Genomic DNA, 18,891 nt, shown 5'->3' on the forward strand with positions numbered 1-18,891 from the left:
TTTATATCCTTGAAGAGGGGAGAGTATAATGTTGTCCTATTGTGAAGCTGTATTCCACATTACAGTAGTTGCAGGGTTAATTGAAAAAATCACCATATCTTATTTAATTCCATTCTGAAAAACAAGTTTAGGTTCTCTCTTGGTTCTCAGATTCCTCTTCAACTGGATTAGATCATTCATGTAAGTTGGTGGTTTTTGTATATGAAATGCTTTCCTTAGGAGACAAAGAAATCACACTTTGGCCGGCAATAGTTAGCAAGCTATTACTTTTTAGAAGCATACAAATGTCCAGAAGACACAGATTACTTGACTAGTTCTCCTTAAGACTCATTCAGAAATGTTTACCAAATTACTTTAGACAAAGTTGAAAAGCCATCAAAAAATCTGGAAAAAAATAGAGTTGATCCAGCATATCATATTTAAATGATAATGCGTTGCCTTGACCACCATCTGACTATACTTGCTGCATGGTTTTATATATCCAACTTTCATTTTTATAACGGAGCACTCCTGAGGCGGAAAGCCGGGAGTTAGGCCACGGAAATCATTTTAACTGCCACATATTGCACACCTACTTGCTTTTAATATTGATTTTAAAACTGTTGTTGTTTTTTTGCATAATTGCACAGGAGCACTAATTTGGCCAGGGACAGTTGGGGCGCGCTACTGTACCCACCTCAGGCTCACCGAGGGCCGATTCTGGACCATACTCGGACTTTGACGGGCTTCCCCGAGGGCGACGACTTTGGCCGCCATCTTGGGAGGGAAAGCCCGGTTAGCGCTCTGGCGTCCGGGCGAATCACGGCCCGGGCGCCTTAAAAAGCACAGGCAACGAGGCATCAGTAACTTTCATTTTATAACGGAGCACTCCTGAGGCGGAAAGCCGGGAGTTAGGCCACGGAAATCATTTTAACTGCCACATATTGCACACATACTTGCTTTTAATATTGATTTTAAAACTGTTGTTGTTTTTTTGCATAATTGCACAGGAGCACTAATTTGGCCAGGGACAGTTGGGGCGCGCTACTGTACCCACCTCAGGCTCACCGAGGGCCGATTCTGGGACATACTCGGACTTTGACGGGCTTCCCCGAGGGCGACGACTTTGGCCGCCATCTTGGGAGGGAAAGCCCGGTTAGCGCTCTAGCGTCCGGGCGAATCACGGCCCGGGCGCCTTAAAAAGCACAGGCAACGAGGCATCAGTAACTTTCATTTTATAACGGAGCACTCCTGAGGCGGAAAGCCGGGAGTTAGGCCACGGAAATCATTTTAACTGCCACATATTGCACACCTACTTGCTTTTAATATTGATTTTAAAACTGTTGTTGTTTTTTTGCATAATTGCACAGGAGCACTAATTTGGCCAGGGACAGTTGGGGCGCGCTACTGTACCCACCTCAGGCTCACCGAGGGCCGATTCTGGGCCATACTCGGACTTTGACGGGCTTCCCCGAGGGCGACGACTTTGGCCGCCATCTTGGGAGGGAAAGCCCGGTTAGCGCTCTAGCGTCCGGGCGAATCACGGCCCGGGCGCCTTAAAAAGCACAGGCAACGAGGCATCAGTAACTTTCATTTTATAACGGAGCACTCCTGAGGCGGAAAGCCGGGAGTTAGGCCACGGAAATCATTTTAACTGCCACATATTGCACACCTACTTGCTTTTAATATTGATTTTAAAACTGTTGTTGTTTTTTTGCATAATTGCACAGGAGCACTAATTTGGCCAGGGACAGTTGGGGCGTGCTACTGTACCCACCTCAGGCTCACCGAGGGCCGATTCTGGGACATACTCGGACTTTGACGGGCTTCCCCGAGGGCGACGACTCTGGCCGCCATCTTGGGAGGGAAAGCCCGGTTAGCGCTCTAGCGTCCGGGCGAATCACGGCCCGGTCGCCTTAAAATGAAGCCCATTTCCCGTCGGTGCAGCGGGCGCGCCGATGGCGCGCCAGAGGCAAGCCCGTCTGGGCCCGTCCGGGCCAGACTGGGCCTCGGGCCAGCCACTCTGCCTGTGGTTCCTTCGGGGCCTTCGCGACTTTCGCGGGAGGAGCTCTTGGCACTTCAACATCTTGGGGACCCGGGCTGCCATCAGCACGCCCGGAGTGACGCCCCTTTCTGTCGTTGCCAAATCTGCCCAGACCAGAAGGAGTCTAACCTTAAGAAGGCAGGGCGATTAGTGGAGATGGCGCTACTCAATTGCAGATCTCTGCCAAAGCATTCGGTAAAGATCAGTCTGCTTATTGAAGACTGTAACTTGGACGTGCTATTTCTCACGGAGACATGGCTATCCTCTAACACTGACTTTGATATTATCTCCGCACTTCCAAGCGGCTTTAATATTCAGCATCAGAATAGAGAGCAAGGGAAGGGCGGAGGTCTTGCTATAATTTATAAAGACTCCCTGACCTGCAGACTCGAGGAGGGTGGAATTTCAGATGCAGAAAGTGCCGGTTTCAATATCCAGATCTCACCCACCCTTTCCCTCTCAGGCTTCCTCATCTATCGCCCTCCAGGAAGTCTTAGGCATTTTTCTGACTCCCTACTAGAAGCCACCTTAGCAGCAGCAGCCCGGGCCTCCAACTTTATGGTATTAGGAGACCTAAACCTGCATTTTGAGGATCTCAAGGACAGATCAGCCGCAGATCTAATCTCAAACTTTAAAACCTTTGAACTTGAGCTCTTAAACAAGGAAGCCACCCACAACAAAGGCCATTTGTTGGACCCGATCTTTTCAAACAACTCCCAGCTTGAACTGAAGTCCCCTCTGCCCCTACCATGGTCGGACCACTTCGCCGTGCCTTTTTTCTGGGAAATGTTTCCCGAAAAGGTCAAGGCTCCACATCCTCGTATACTTCAAAGAGCCTGGCCGAGGCTTTCGGTAGACAGCCTGAAAACTGCCCTTGAACAGTCCATTCCCGAAGTTGGATCCGATGTCCTGCAAGCAGACACAAATTTCCATAACTGGCTCACGAATTCTCTGGACACGGTTCTGCCCCTCAAATCAATTATAAAAAAGAGTAGTACTTTTAAATCCCCCTGGTTTACGGCCGAATTAAGAGAGCTCAGAAAGGCCTGTAAAAAATCCGAACGCACGTGGAGGAAAGATTGGGCACCTAACAGCAAGGCCTCCTATCAGGCGGCCCTGAGGCTCTATAAAGCCGCACGACAGAAATCGAAGGCAGTTTTCTTTGAGGAGAAAATCAGACTGTCAGCCAACTCCTCTAGGGAAACGTTTAAAATCGTTAACCAGCTTCTTAAAATTCCAGCCCCAATCACCACGCATAATGATCCCGAAGCAAGGTGCGATCAACTAGCAGACTTCTTCGATGGAAAGATACAGAAAATTCTTGACAGCCTCCCTCAATCTCCTGCAACACCGTCTATCGAAGCCCTTTCCACCGCGTCTACTAGCCTTCAATTTAAAGCGTTTAGCGCTATAACCAGGGAAGACTTTTGCACCACTCTCTCGAACATAAAAAGTGGTTCTCCTTCCGACCCTGCCCCGATGCACATCCTCAAACAGATCATGAGTACCATAGCCCCTATGGCCACAGAGCTGCTAAACATTTCATTTACCACAGGAATTGTTCCCCCGAGCTGGAAACAGGCCAAAATCAAAGTGCTCTTAAAGAAACCGGGTTTAGACACCTCGGATTTGGCCAACTTTCGCCCTATCTCCCTGCTTCCGGGATTGGGCAAAGTGGCCGAAAAACTGGCGAATAGGCAGCTCTCTGATTTTCTAGAGACTAATAGTCTATTGAGCAACTCTCAAATGGGCTTTCGCCCAGGCCAGGGCACCGACACGGCCCTCATAGCGGTGACAGAGGAGGCCAGATGCATCTTGGACTCAGGGGGATCAGCGGCTCTGATCCTCCTGGATCTAAGCGCTGCATTCGACACCGTGGACCATGTAACCCTGATCAAACGTCTCGCCAACTTGGGCATCACAGGATCTGCCCTCAAATGGCTGGAATCATTCCTGGAAAAACGATCTTTCAGAATATGGGAAAATGGTTCCATGTCTACATCCACTCCTCTTCAGTGTGGGGTTCCTCAGGGCTCCTCCCTGAGCCCCACACTGTTTAATGTCTATATGGCCCCGTTAGAGGAGGTAATAGCCCCCTTTGGGATCAAATCCATCAGCTACGCAGACGACACACAACTTGTCGTCTCGCTGGCACGCCAAGGGGGATGCCCAGATGATCTCCTCAAATGTCTAACTGCAGTCTCCGCGTGGATGACCGATTCTAAGCTCAAATTAAATGGAGCTAAGACAGAGATCATGCTTCTGGGTAATCAAGCGACATCCTTGGCCGCTGAGCTCTGGCCCCCCTGCATGGGTGAACTCCCTCCACCCAAGGAAAAAATTAAAAGTCTTGGGGTCTGGTTTGAACCTCAATTAACGTTTAAGACCCATGCAGAGAAAGTTGCCGGAGGTTGCTTTGGCCTTCTCCGAGCAGTGCGGAAGGTACTCCCTCTTCTGCCTTTCCAATCAAGAAAGTTACTAATCCAGGGCTTAATCCTATCTAGATTGGATTATGGTAACGCCCTCTTCTTGGCTGCACCTCAGGCCTCCATTAATACTCTTCAACGAGTACAGAATGCCGCAGCCCGGCTGCTCATGGGGGCATCGAGGCGGGCCTCAGCCAAACCTCTGTTAAGAGCCCTCCACTGGCTCCCAATTCAGGAGCGAATCTCTTTTAAATCACTCTGCATCGCTCATAAAACACTGCAGGGCAAAGGCCCTCCGGCCTTGAGAGACATGATTCGCCCCTATAAATCAGCCCAAACCCTGCGGTCCGAGGGAGAAAACCTGGCCACCACTCCTAAAGTGAGGAAAGCACGTTCAGGAGGCCGCCGGTTCTCGTTGAATGCGGCAAAAAAATGGAATGCACTTCCCAGGGAGCTCCGGATGGAAGCCTCCTATCCGAAATTTAGAAAGGCACTCAAAACCTTTCTTTTCCCTAACACACCCTAGATCTTTCCCTTCTTGAGTTCTCTGCTATTAACACTATTGTTTATTATTTTAACAGCGCTGGGACGCTCTAGGGCAGCCATGCGCTTTATAACCCCAATTTCATTTCATTTCATTTCATTTCATCCAAGGGCCTCATTACGATATTGTGGGTCCCGGAGCAGGGCAGTGGTGACCCCCAACGCTGCCTCCCTGCCAGATTACAATACAATTGTTGTCCGGGGGCGGTAAGAGTGGATGTCCTGGGGCAGTGCAGTAAAAAGGCTCAATGGGCCTCTAATACTGCTCTCCATATGACCACCACAGTGCGTTCAAGCATGGCAAGGACAGTAAAGACTATGCTGTGCTGGAACTGGGGAGGTGATTGCACACAGGAGACACAATATGTAACCCTACCTATTTGGGACAAGCTGGCTGCTGACCGCCATGTATAGCTGGCAGTTGGGAAACTCAAAATATGCATGGTGGTGCTGCAGCAGCACTGACAGCATATTCCGAGCTGCTGACTACAGCGCCACCACCAAGAGGCAGTTGTGGCGGTCAAACGACGGCCTTATCGCCCAATTTATAATACGGTGGCTAGACCGCCACAGCTGCCCCCTGCGAGCATGTTGGTCCATGACTCATAATAAGGTCCCAAAAATTCAACATGTGTCTTTTAATATGATCTCTTTGGATTCTATATTTATAAGTAAGCCAGGTACCTGTGATAACCAACACAGTTTTTACATTTTGAGATGCTTGTGACCAAGAGAAAGAAGTGAACCATGTTTTCAAATCAAATTTCTGGAGCAAGTACTATAATTAAACAAAGAGGGTCTTTTACTGTCAGATATGGTATTGAAAACATGAGTTCCATGAACAAAAGTTGACTGTGGCTTGACAAGACCAGAATGTCAATGCAGAAATCCACTTGCTTATGTTGAAAGAACTCCCTACTTGGTGGACTTTCCCACGTATGTATATTAGAAGTAGGAATGGAACATGGGGAGTATAATGATAACCCAGACATACGCTGGAATCAAAAAGCAATCAAGCTGCAATGTTGTGGTCATTTACAAAACAGTTGAATGATCTTGTCAACTCTGGTGTATTTTCAAAGTACAAACCAGAACACACACATGTTCAAGATGGGTGCAGGAAAACAGGTTCATCCACTTCAAACACCAACTAAGGTCCAAATTGGTGATGTAGACGAATGGAAATATACAAAACTGCTTTTTCGTAGCCTAAACATTTAGAATTTTTTGAATGCCAAAGTAAAAGTGAATGTAGGAAAATGAAGATGTATTACTATGCCACAAGGTGATTTTGTGCATGAGGAACAATCTAGAGTGAGATAGGAGGTACTTGCGTTTAACACAGGACTTTTAAATGGTGTCCAAAAATCATCCAGCATCAATCATATATTTTGTTTTGTAACCTTCTTCCCTGAAAATACCCTATAATTGTCTTATACAACATAATAATGTAATAAACTTGCAGAGCTGATGTTTTCTTGATTCCTTTTTACTCGTTCTATCTCTGGAGTATCACCTACAGGAGTAACTTTTCTCAGCTGCTCTTTGTAGTGAATCTAAATTTCAAGTAAAATATAGTTTCAGAGAATATGGCTCAATTAGAAGTGCATCTTTTGTTTCTGGTGTTCTACGACAATTCAAATGGAGTACCACATAACATGTAAAAGGGTTAGATATTTTTGAACAACATACATTGAGGCTTTATAAGTAGAACATTTAATGAATTACAAAAGAAAGAAGTAAAATCTTTGTTCAAATGAAATATCGGTAGAAAGTACTGTCATTAAAGAGAGGGGGTTACAAGTAATGTCTTTTAGTATCAGATATGGTATTTAAAAGATGAGTTTCATGCACAAAAGATAACTGTGGCTTGGCAGGACCAGAATATCGATGGAGAAATCCACTTGCTTATGTAAAATGGTCTTCCTAGTGGGTGGACTTTCCCAAATGCGTAAAGTAGAAGTAGGAGTGGAACATGGGGAGTATAATTATAATCCAGGAATAGGCTGGAAACACAATGCAGCCAAGCTGGAATTTTGTGGTAATTTACAATACATTTGCATGATATTTTCAACACTGGAAAGACCCATAAAGGTAATTCTTTAAGATTCTGGAGAAAGTGTATTTTCAAAGTAGGAGCCAGAACACACACATATTCAAGAGGTGTGTAGGAGTGCAGGTTTGTCTACTGCAAAAAACACCTAAGATCCAAATTGGTGATGTAGACAAACGTACAATACAAACATTTTTGCAGCCTACACATTAAGAATTGTTTGAATTCCAAAGTAAGGATGGGAGAGAGGGCCTTCTCTCACATTGCCGCAACAAAGTGGAACGAGTTACCTCCTAAACTCAGAACTACTGACTGCTTCCTTTCATTTAGGAAACAACTAAAAACATTCCTTTTTCCCAGGCCAGATCAATAATTTCCAATTACTGCTGTCATCAAGTCACTTGCAATTCTTTCTCAGCGCCGTGATGTCCTTTCAGGATGAATGTTAGCGCTTTACAAGTAAAATAAATACAAATACAAATAAGAGTGAATGCAGGAAAATTAAGGTGTATTCCTATGCTCCAAAAATTCAACATGTGTCTTTTAATATGATCTCTTTGGATTCTATATTTATAAGTAAGCCAGGTACCTGTGATAACCAACACAGTTTTTACATTTTGAGATGCTTGTGACCAAGAGAAAGAAGTGAAAAATGTTTTCAAATCAAATTTCTGGAGCAAGTACTATCATTAAACAAAGAGGGTCTTTTACTGTCAGATATGGTATTGAAAACATGAGTTCCATGAACAAAAGTTGACTGTGGCTTGACAAGACCAGAATGTCAACGCAGAAATCCACTTGCTTATGTTGAAAGAACTCCCTACTTGGTGGACTTTCCCACGTATGTATATTAGAAGTAGGAATGGAACATGGGGAGTATAATGATAACCCAGACATACGCTGGAATCAAAAAGCAATCAAGCTGCAATGTTGTGGTCATTTACAAAACAGTTGAATGATCTTGTCAACTCTGGTGTATTTTCAAAGTACGAACCAGAACACACACATGTTCAAGATGGGTGCAGGAAAACAGGTTCATCCACTTCAAACACCAACTAAGGTCCAAATTGGTGATGTAGACAAATGGAAATATACAAAACTGCTTTTTCGTAGCCTAAACATTTAGAATTTTTTGAATGCCAAAGTAAAAGTGAATGTAGGAAAATGAAGATGTATTACTATGCCACAAGGTGATTTTGTGCATGAGGAACAATCTAGAGTGAGATAGGAGGTACTTGCGTTTAACACAGGACTTTTAAATGGTGTCCAAAAATCATCCAGCATCAATCATATATTTTGTTTTGTAACCTTCTTCCCTGAAAATACCCTATAATTGTCTTATACAACATAATAATGTAATAAACTTGCCGAGCTGATGTTTTCTTGATTCCTTTTTACTCGTTCTATCTCTGGAGTAACACCTACAGGAGTAACTTTTCTCAGCTGCTCTTTGTAGTGAATCTAAATTTCAAGTAAAATATAGTTTCAGAGAATATGGCTCAATTAGAAGTGCATCTTTTGTTTCTGGTGTTCTACGACAATTCAAATGGAGTACCACATAACATGTAAAAGGGTTATATATTTTTGAACAACATACATTGAGGCTTTATAAGTAGAACATTTAATGAATTACAAAAGAAAGAAGTAAAATCTTTGTTCAAATGAAATATCGGTAGAAAGTACTGTCATTAAAGAGAGGGGGTTACAAGTAATGTCTTTTAGTATCAGATATGGTATTTAAAAGATGAGTTTCATGCACAAAAGATAACTGTGGCTTGGCAGGACCAGAATATTGATGGAGAAATCCACTTGCTTATGTGAAATGGTCTTCCTAGTGGGTGGACTTTCCCAAATGCGTAAAGTAGAAGTAGGAGTGGAACATGGGGAGTATAATTATAATCCAGGAATAGGCTGGAAACACAATGCAGCCAAGCTGGAATTTTGTGGTAATTTACAATACATTTGCATGATATTTTCAACACTGGAAAGACCCATAAAGGTAATTCTTTAAGATTCTGGAGAAAGTGTATTTTCAAAGTAGGAGCCAGAACACACACATATTCAAGAGGTGTGTAGGAGTACAGGTTTGTCTACTGCAAAAAACACCTAAGATCCAAACTGGTGATGTAGACAAACGTACAATACAAACATTTTTGCAGCCTACACATTAAGAATTGTTTGAATTCCAAAGTAAGAGTGAATGCAGGAAAATTAAGGTGTATTCCTATGCTCCAAGGTGATTTTGTGCATGAGGAACGATCTAGAATGAGATAGGTACTTGTGTTTAACACAGGACTTTTCAATGTTGTCTTTAAATCATCCAGAAACAATAACATATTTTATAACCTTCTTCCCTGAAATGCCTCATAAGTGTGCTATCGACAGATTAATGAAATACACTTGCCGAGCTGATGTTTTCTTGATTCCTTTTCACTCGTTCAATCTCAGGAGTTACACCTACAGAAGTAACTTTTCCGAGCTGCTCTTTGTAGTGAATCTAAAGTTGAAGCAAAATATAGTTTCAGGGAATATGGATCAATTAGAAGTGCCTCTTTAGTTTTATGATACTGAACAACAATACAAACTGAGTACAATATAACATGTAAATAGGGTGATATATATTTGGACGAAATAGACTGATCCGGAGCATGTGCTGTCATTAAACAGGTAGTGTCATTGTAATGTCTTTTAGTGTCAGATATGGTATTGAAAACATGAGTTATATGAACAAAAGATAACTGTGGCCTGACAGGACCAGAACATCAATGCCGAAATCCACTTCCTTATGTGCGAAGATCTCCCTAGTTGGTGGATGTTCCCACATATATAATTATAAGTAGAAATGAACATGGAGAGTATAATGATAATCCAGGAATAGGTTGAAAACACAAAGCAACCAAGCTGGAACTTTGTGGTGATTTACAAAAAAATGCATTACATTTTCAACCCTGAAATCACTCATAAAGGTAATTCTATAACAGTATTTTTCAAAGTAGGAACCAGAACACACACATACTCAAGAGGTTTGTAGGAGAACAGGATTGTCTACTTCAAACACCACCTAAGGTCCAAAATGGTGATGTAGAGAAATGGAAATATACAAAACTCAATTTTCACAGCCTAAAGGTTTAGAATTGTTTGAAATCCAAGCTAAGAGTGAATGTAGGAAATTGAAGATGTTTTCTAGGGCTCCAAAGGGATTTTGTGCATGAAGAACAATCTAGAGTGAGATAGATACTTGTGTTTAACACAGGACTCCAAATTACCCAGCATCAATCACATATTTTGTTTTATAACCTTCTTCCCTGGAAATGGCCAATAACTGTGTTATTCTAAATATCAATGTAATACACTTACCGAGCTGATGTTTTCTTGATTCCTTTTCACTCTTTCTATTTCAGGAGTTACACCTACAGAGGTAACTTTTCCCAGCTGCTCTTTGTAGTGAATCTAAAGTTCAAGCAAAATATAGTTTCAGAGAAAATGGATCAATAATAAGTGCATCTTTAGTTTTATGACGTTGAACGACAATTCAAATTGAGTACAACATACCATGTAAAAGGGTTTTTATATATATTAGGACAAAATATATTGAGGCTTTGCAAGTAGAGCATTTAATGAATTACATTGGTTGAAGAGTGAATGAGTTAGTAATTGTGTGAGTGATAGCATTTCCACACAGCAAGGAAAAGACACACCCCATTGTCGTGTTTTGGCAGCTCCTGAGTTAGCGTTTAGCACAGCTACACGGTCTTTTCTGTTAACTTGACCAAAACGAACGGGGGCCATTTTGAATCCCTCTGACTTCCGTTTCCTATGAACACGCTGCCTCGTGGTCAGTGTGCCCTTTCGTCCTTTCTCGATACCCATGGTCACTAGTCTGCTCGGCAACAGGCTATTTTTAGTACTGGTCAAGCGCACATGCGCATTACGCACCAATTGGTCACTCTTTAGGAATGTTCACACTAACTGACCAGTGCTGTTGAAACTCCTCCCACACGTTGGCTGTGTTCCAAAAATGACCTTATATGTACCTAAAATGTGTAACTTGTAACCGCCTATCTTTTTATTACTATTAAACTGTATAAAAGAGGTCGCGCACCAATGTTCGGTGTGCTACTTCTTACATTGCCGAAGGGTGCTGTAGGAATGTATCACCACCCCATGGGGTCTTAATAAACTTGTCTTTTACCTTTTCCAGTGTCCGTGCCAACTTCTATACTAAGGTGTTCGAGAGTTTAGCAGCGTATGTAGGCCTGATTTGAACCCAACACCACAATTGGCGACCACGAAGGGACTCATCGGCGACTCGGATGCCCGAAGGAGAGGTCGTGACGAAGGTTAGGAAACTCGCCATGGACGCAATCGCTGCCATTGAGTGACCCGAGTCTCGGCACCCACGGTGTGTTTTCCCTTCCTTCCGATCTGACCTTCCAGGTGGCGCCGGTCCTCGACTGAGATTCTGATCTTGGATTGTCGTGATGTGCCGTTTTGGCTGATTTGACCACAGAACTTGGCAGTTGGACTTTGGACGTTTGAAAATATTTGGTAAGCTTTTAAGTGGTGAGGTAGTCTACTGACACTTACTGTGGCTTTTTGAAACTTTGAATTTGAATTCGTTAGCTAACGTTTTGAATCTTTGAATTTGAATTTGAATATGTGAAGTGCACCTCACATAGGCAGGCATGTAGGGATATTTCTCTGATTTATTTGATTTGAACAGTGCACCGTGTTAGGTGACATTTTGTAGTATCACGCTTTGTGGTACTTTTTGAAACATGCCTGTTTTTAGCACACTCCGTAGGATGTGCTGTTCTGAAAATGGTACCAATTATCGATTAAGTGCAAAACAGCCGGCTCCCCCAGAGGGGACTCCAAATCGTGACATGTATGTAAAATTCGGTATTCCACCAATAATGTATAGTACATTATGGCATAAGTATACTAAAACTGATCGTGAATTACAGTGGCCACTATATGGGTCGTTTGACCTTCGAAAGGTACAGTATGTAGAACAGTGTTTGTTTCAGCGAAGGTCTAGACAAGATATGTTTGATTGTGTGCGTATGTGGGAGAAAGAGGTGCGTGAACGAGCGAAGCGTGAGGAAGCCTTGGCGGAGAAAGTGCAGCGGAAGGCTGCACGTGACAAAGCTTTACAGCTACAGGAGAAGGAATTACAGGAAAAGAAAGAGAGGGAGAGACGAGAACGAAATTTACAGGTTAATGGTCAATTCCCTATCAGGCGTCCTTTTTATCCAGTCCTTACTAATGAAACGGATGATTTTTCATTACTAGATCGGTGTCCGCCTCCGTATGTCGTACCTACGGCTCCGAACGAGGACTCGGACGAGGATAGTGATCGAACACAGCGTACCAGGTTACATGCGGAACGAGCTGCGGAATTACGTTCATTTGCACGAAAATTAAATACTAATGCTGTTACTGTTTCTGACGTTACTGAACAAATGGAACAGTGGCCTGATAAAGAACGACTGTATTTTTTAGATCATTTTGGAGATGAAGTTGTTGAGCGGTATAGAAAATATTCTCTCGAGTTAGAACCAAAGGAGATATCCAAGGGTCGTGAGAATTTTCGTAAAGGTCTTTTTGTTCTTTCAGATGCGGACGACTTCTTCAAACGTTTGATTGAACTGCGTAATGAGGCGACACAACTACGGGAGTTGGAAAAGTCGAAGAATTCGTCTACGTCCGGAGCGACGGGGATATCCAAAGAATGCCCTATCATTGAAACAGATAAGATCGCTGCGATTAATGTTAGACCTATGCGAGAAGCTGCGCCTTTATATGTCCCTCATAAAGGGGATGGCACAGATGATGATAAGAGATCAAAAGACGCGAAAGGGTATTTTGTATATAACTGGGTTTATACGCCTTGGAATAGAGCAGATGTTATGGCACTGAAGAATGCGTTACCTGATCCCCGTAAAAATCCTGCGGCTTTCTATGAAAATGTTGAAAGTGCAATTTCTTCGTGTATCATGACGTTAGTTGATATTGATCTATTTTTCGGGTTGATATTGCCCCCTGACATGTGGAGAGCGATTCGTAGGTTTGATGACCTCACGACTCTCGGGGCCACTTGGAAAGATCTTGTTCAGGCTGATTTAGATAGAGAACCAGCATGTAAGCCGTGTCAATTAATATTAGACCTTCCAGGGGCCATACTAACAAAACTAAAGACTCTTGCTCCCGCTAAAAAGATTGATTGGACTATATTAGCCTCTTGTAAGCAGAAAGCGGATGAATCAGTTTCCGATTTTTTCTCTCGCTTCGAGGAAGCGTTCCATGATTACAGTGGTCAATTATTGACAGAAGATACTGGCAGGCATTTATTTGTTGATAAGTATGTGGCTAATCTCCTACCGGAGATTGCGAAACGATTGAAAACGAGTGAAAGTTCATGGACCACAGCGACCCCAGTTTCTTTATTGACTATGGCTCAATATTATGAAAGACAGGAATTGGAGGCGAAAGAAAGTAGTGAAAAGAAGGCGAAGGAATTGAAAACGAAGGTAATGTTAGCTCAGGTTCAGGCTACGAGAGGGAACACTAGAGGGGGACGAGGATCGTACAGTAATGCTCCTCCCCCTCGTTCTGACATTTCTGTGAATCAATGTGCATACTGCAAACAGTTTGGGCATTGGATTGCAGACTGTCCGGTGTTTCGAGAGCAGCGTAATTTGAGGGGGCGAGGAAGTGGAAGGTCTAGAAGTTATTATGGAGGGTCAAGAGGAGGTTATGGCACGAATGATCGTGGGGGATATGGAGCGAGGGGTCGTGGTCAGTCAGATTATAATACGTTTGATAATCGCAATCAATATCAGATAAATGAGGGTGGTCCTGCTGAACTACGGGATGAGCATTACGCATAGGATTGCGTAGGATGGGGTGTGGAATCGGTTGAGGTACCAGTTGATCAGAGGGGTCCATACATAGAAGCACATGTTCTGGGTTCCACTGATCAATTTCTGGTCGATACAGGAGCTACTCGTAGCGCTTTGTCCAAATACTTGGTTCCAAGGGCTCCCCTGTCTGGCGAGGTAATTACAGCAATAGGGTTCGATGGAACACCTACTTCTAGCCCATTGTCTCAACCAGTTGCATTTCATGTCGATAAATTTGCTGCCCCTTGTCCCTTTTTGTTGTCTCCAAATACACCAGATAATATTATTGGACTCGATATGTTAAAACACTTTCGAGCTACTATTCGCTGTGCCCCAGAAGGAGTGCGAGTTGTGTTGAATGAGAATTACCCAGACTTTGAGCGAGTGTGTTTTCTCCATGAATCTGAAGTATTGGCCTCCTTACCAAAAACGTTGTGGGCCACTTCTGACACGGATGTAGGGCGAATGATCATTCCTCCAGTGCGTATTACTGTAAAGGAGGGAGTATCTCTGCCACGTGTCCCGCAATATAAGATTTCTAGAGAAGGTGAACTTGCTTTAATACACATTGTAAATGATTTGATTTTGGCAGGAGTAGTCGAGGAAGTTCCTTACAATGTTTGCAATAGTCCAATTTTACCGATCCTTAAGAGAGATACAGATGCTAAGGTTTACCGTTTCATTATTGATTTGAGGGAAATAAACAAGATAGTAGTGCCTCAGTACCCGGTGGTGTCTGACATCACCACATTGCTTACGTTGGTTCCACCGACGGCAACTACTTTTACAGTCATTGATTTGAAGAATGCCTTCTTTTCGATCCCTGTACATCCTGACAGTCGATATCTATTCGGCTTTACATTAAATAATAAATCGTACAGATTCTGTCGAGTTCCTCAAGGCTATACTGAAAGTCCTAGCATTTATAGTCAAGCATTAAAAAGACAGCTTGATTCCTTTGACTTACAAGAGGGAGTGGTTCTCATTCAATATGTAGACGATATCTTACTTGCTGCAGACACGCCAGAACAATGTGAAAAGAGTACCTTTTCCTTGCTTTCCTTCCTGGCCAAACATAATCATAAAGTTTCGAAGAAAAAGCTACAATATTGTAAACCAAAGGTGACCTACCTCGGTCATCTTTTGTCTAAGGAGGGCCGTGCATTGACACCAGATCGAATTCAAGCAATATTAGATACCCCAGTCCCTCGCACTCAGAAAGATGTTCGCGCTTTTATAGGTTTGACGTCTTTTTGTAGGCAATGGATATTGGGTTTTTCGCATATTGTTAAACCATTGTTGGCATTGTTGTCTAAAGATACACTGATTTCCATTGAATGGACGGATGAATGTCAGAATGCTTTTGAGCAATTGAGACAAGCTCTTTGTTCTGCACCAGTGTTGGGTACACCTGATTACACGAAGATCTTTACATTATATGTACACGAGAAGGATGGGTGCGCATTGTCAATGTTAGTGCAGACACACGGAGACAAACAAAGGCCTTGTGCATACTTCTCGGCGGTACTCGACCCTGTGGCCCGAGGATTGCCTGGATGTTTTCGAGCAGTTGCAGCAACAGCAGTAGCGATACGACAAAGTGAGGGAATAGTTTTGTCACACAAATTGTTGGTGCTAGTCCCCCATGCGGTAGATGCGTTACTGAATCAAACGAAAACACAGCATCTAACTAGTGCCCGTCTGACAGGATATGAGCTAACGTTGTTGGCGCCGCACATCACACTAAAACGATGTGCAACACTAAATCCTGCTACTTTATTGCCGGATCCTGTTGCTGAGAACCAGAAGGAAGAACAACATGATTGTGTTTTTCTGACTGAGGAACAGACAAAGGGTCGTATCGATTTACAGGATACGCCATTTCCAGATGTAGATGGGGAACTGTGGGTTGATGGGTCATGTGTGAGGTTACCAGATGGTACGACTTCCGCAGCTTATGCGATCACGACACTTAAGACTGTGGTAGAAGCAGCACGGATACCCCAAAAATCAGCTCAAGCGGCTGAGTTAATAGCCTTAACGAAGGCATGTGAGTTAAGTGCTGGACTATGTGTGAACATTTACACGGATAGTCGTTACGCTTTTGGAGTAGTGCATGATTTTGGCCTACTTTGGAAGGAACGAGGATTCCTGACTTCACACGGAGTACACATCATGCATGGAGAATTGGTACGCGATCTCCTGAATGCACTGTTATGCCCAAAGAAAGTTGCAATAATCAAGTGCAGTGCACATAAAAAGGTGACGGACAAAATAGGACAGGGCAATGCTTTTGCAGACCGCATTGCGAGAGAGACCGCTATGCTGCACAATAATTTCCCCATGTATGTGGTGAAGTCACAAGCTGAGCGGTGGCATGATGCTAGAGAAGAAATACTCGATATACAGAAGTCAGCATCAGAGGCAGAACTTGTGAAATGGGCCACCGAGGGAGTACTGGATGATGAGGGTTGCTGGCGTAGTAAAGATATGGAGAGATGGAAACTACCCATGGCCTATTTACAAACAATGGTGCAAATGACACATGGACTGGCACACATTGGAGCTCTTGCAATTACTAAATTGCTTACACGAGTTTGGGAAAATGCTGACATTGCTAGCACTGCTAAGAGAGTAGTACAGACCTGTCTGATATGTTTGCAGCACAATCCTGGACAAGGGACTCATACTCCTAAAGGTGGGTTTGTTCCACCTACTGCACCATTCGAAGTACTACAAATGGATTACATCCAGCTGGAACGCTGTAATAATCTCAAGTATGTCCTAGTAGTGGTGTGTGCCTTCAGCAAATGGATTGAGGCTTACCCTACGAAAGACAATACAGCATTGACAACAGCTAAGGTGCTACTCAAGGAGTACTTCCCGCGCTACGGTGTTTGTAAACTTATGTGGAGTGATAATGGCCCTCATTTCATTGGAAAAGTAGTGGAATATGTCCTGAAAGGATTGGGAATCAAACAACGATTCCATGCTGTCTTTCATCCGCAATCAGCAGGTTTAGTAGAACGATACAATGCAACTCTGAAGCTGAAGCTAGCAAAGATAGTGGCATCGACATCTCTGAAATGGCCGGATGCTTTGCCTCTGGCATTGCTGTCCATTCGATCAGTGCCCCATTCTCGGTCTGGCCTCACACCCTATGAAGTGGTGTTTGGAAGGCCTATGAATATCTGGGGAGTTCCAAAACCTCGTTTGATACATGATATGCCTTGTATAATGATGAACGATTATCTGGCACGATTAACAAATGATTTGCTTTCTATTCATCAACAGGTTCGAGAGGCGCTCCCTGATAAATCTGCTGGTGAGGCTCACGATCTCCGCCCTGGGGACCACGTGATGGTCAAAGTCTTTGAGCGATCCAGCAGTTTGGAACCGAGATGGCATGGCCCTGAGCAAGTGCTGCTGGCTACGCGAACTGCTGTGAGAGTCACCAATAAGAAACGGTGGATACATTCAACGCACTGCCGACGTGTCTCTCCGGATCTGGTGAGCCCTGTGGTGCTATCTGACTACAGAAAGATTTTGGATACAGAAAAGAGCCCAGCTGTCACGCCTGATGATTTGGAGGGAGCCTTCCCGGACCACGTTGTTTCTGATAAAGTAAAATATAATCTACGCCCCAGGAAATAAGATTTCTCTTGTGCTCTTTTTGAAACTGGTTGGTGACCGCTCTGAGGTTTGTGAAACGGAAGCCGGGAATATCAAGGGGGGGGGATCAGTTCTGCCCAGTGTAGCGACACCCGTCTTGAATCCCGGAGAACAAATCAACGGCAGCCTCGGTTCAGAACCATCGTTTTATTTTTCCCCGCGTAGTGTTGTTTTTGAAGAAGTATTGTTTTATGAACTATGGCCTCTCCTTCGACACGAAAGAGGAGAATTCTTGGTGCTGTTTTGTTTGTTTTGACTGTAGTGATGATCGCAGTATTAGCTTGGACTATAGAACTGTTGTTTCCTGTACGAGAACATTTACTGCCCACCACTCCAAGCCCGTCTGAACATTTTCATTTCACTCTGCCTTTTCACGAAGAAAGACATAGGCAGACTTATTTGAACAACAGCTTTATTAAGATTTTGCATCATACTCATAATATGACCAATACGTCCAATTGTTGGGTGTGTGGAATGTTGCCCGGACATCAGAAGAAAGGAGGAACACCACTCATTCCTCTCCCGTTTTCTCATAATGGTTCTTGTCATGCTTGGTACACTCTTCTTTTTACTCTACGATGGCCAACGAAAGGTGGACTACTTTTTCGATTGAATAAAATATGCTATAACGATAAAGATGGCTATCCACACGCTGAAGGAACTAAATTCGAATGGGAAGAATATCGTCCGGACAATGTTTCTACACCTCGTGTATATACGAATCAAAGACTTATAAATGTGACGAGCATGCATATAATAACCGTTATCGATACAAAAGCAGATTTGTGTATTAGAAATAAAGGTACAATCCCTGTAGGCCGCAGTGAATGTAATATTACGCTTACCTTTGATACACCGACTGGAATTGCATTTGTAGCTTCACATAACACATATTTCATTTGTGGAAATAAGGGATACCATCGTCTACCATTGGGATGGTTGGGAATGTGTTATATAGCGTTTGTATTACCACCTGTGTTTATTGCTCCTCCCATGTATCACAATGATTATGTTTTGTACCATGATTTCATATTGAATAGAGTGAAACGAACAATAGATCTTGATGAAATAGACCAGACTGATACCACTTTACAACAATATGTAGATTTTAATTTGGGGTTATTTTCATTTGTAGGAGCTGCACTGAATAGCAGGAAGATAAGGCGGCTTACACGTGTGGTGGAAGCCGTCGCCAATGAAACTGCCTCTGCTTTAGGGAATATTACTGAAGAATTACAAATTACCAGAATTGTAGCGCTCCAGAATCGA

At 43.4% G+C, this 18,891-nt stretch overlaps 1 protein-coding gene across 12 annotated transcripts in view; it reads right to left on the minus strand.

Moving 5' to 3' along the window:
- NEBL (nebulette) overlaps positions 1 to 18,891 on the minus strand; it is an 874,906-nt gene that overhangs the window by 81,392 nt on the left and 774,623 nt on the right. For 6 of the 12 annotated variants that reach the window (XM_078663756.1, XM_078663754.1, XM_078663752.1 and 3 more), the window contains 3 exons: positions 10,403 to 10,495; positions 9,450 to 9,542; positions 8,414 to 8,506 (listed from right to left, as the gene is read on the minus strand). The exons of 2 other annotated variants lie outside the window; for them this stretch is intronic. In XM_078663756.1, the coding sequence (XP_078519882.1) occupies positions 8,414 to 8,506; positions 9,450 to 9,542; positions 10,403 to 10,495 (279 nt within the window). The remainder of the gene's footprint in view (positions 1 to 8,413; positions 8,507 to 9,449; positions 9,543 to 10,402; positions 10,496 to 18,891) is intronic. 4 more of the 12 variants (XM_078663750.1, XM_078663749.1, XM_078663748.1 and 1 more) reach the window with 4 other exon arrangements.

The sequence above is a fragment of the Lissotriton helveticus genome, chromosome 10, assembly GCF_964261635.1.
Source record: "Lissotriton helveticus chromosome 10, aLisHel1.1, whole genome shotgun sequence".
Lineage (NCBI taxonomy): Eukaryota > Metazoa > Chordata > Amphibia > Caudata > Salamandridae > Lissotriton > Lissotriton helveticus.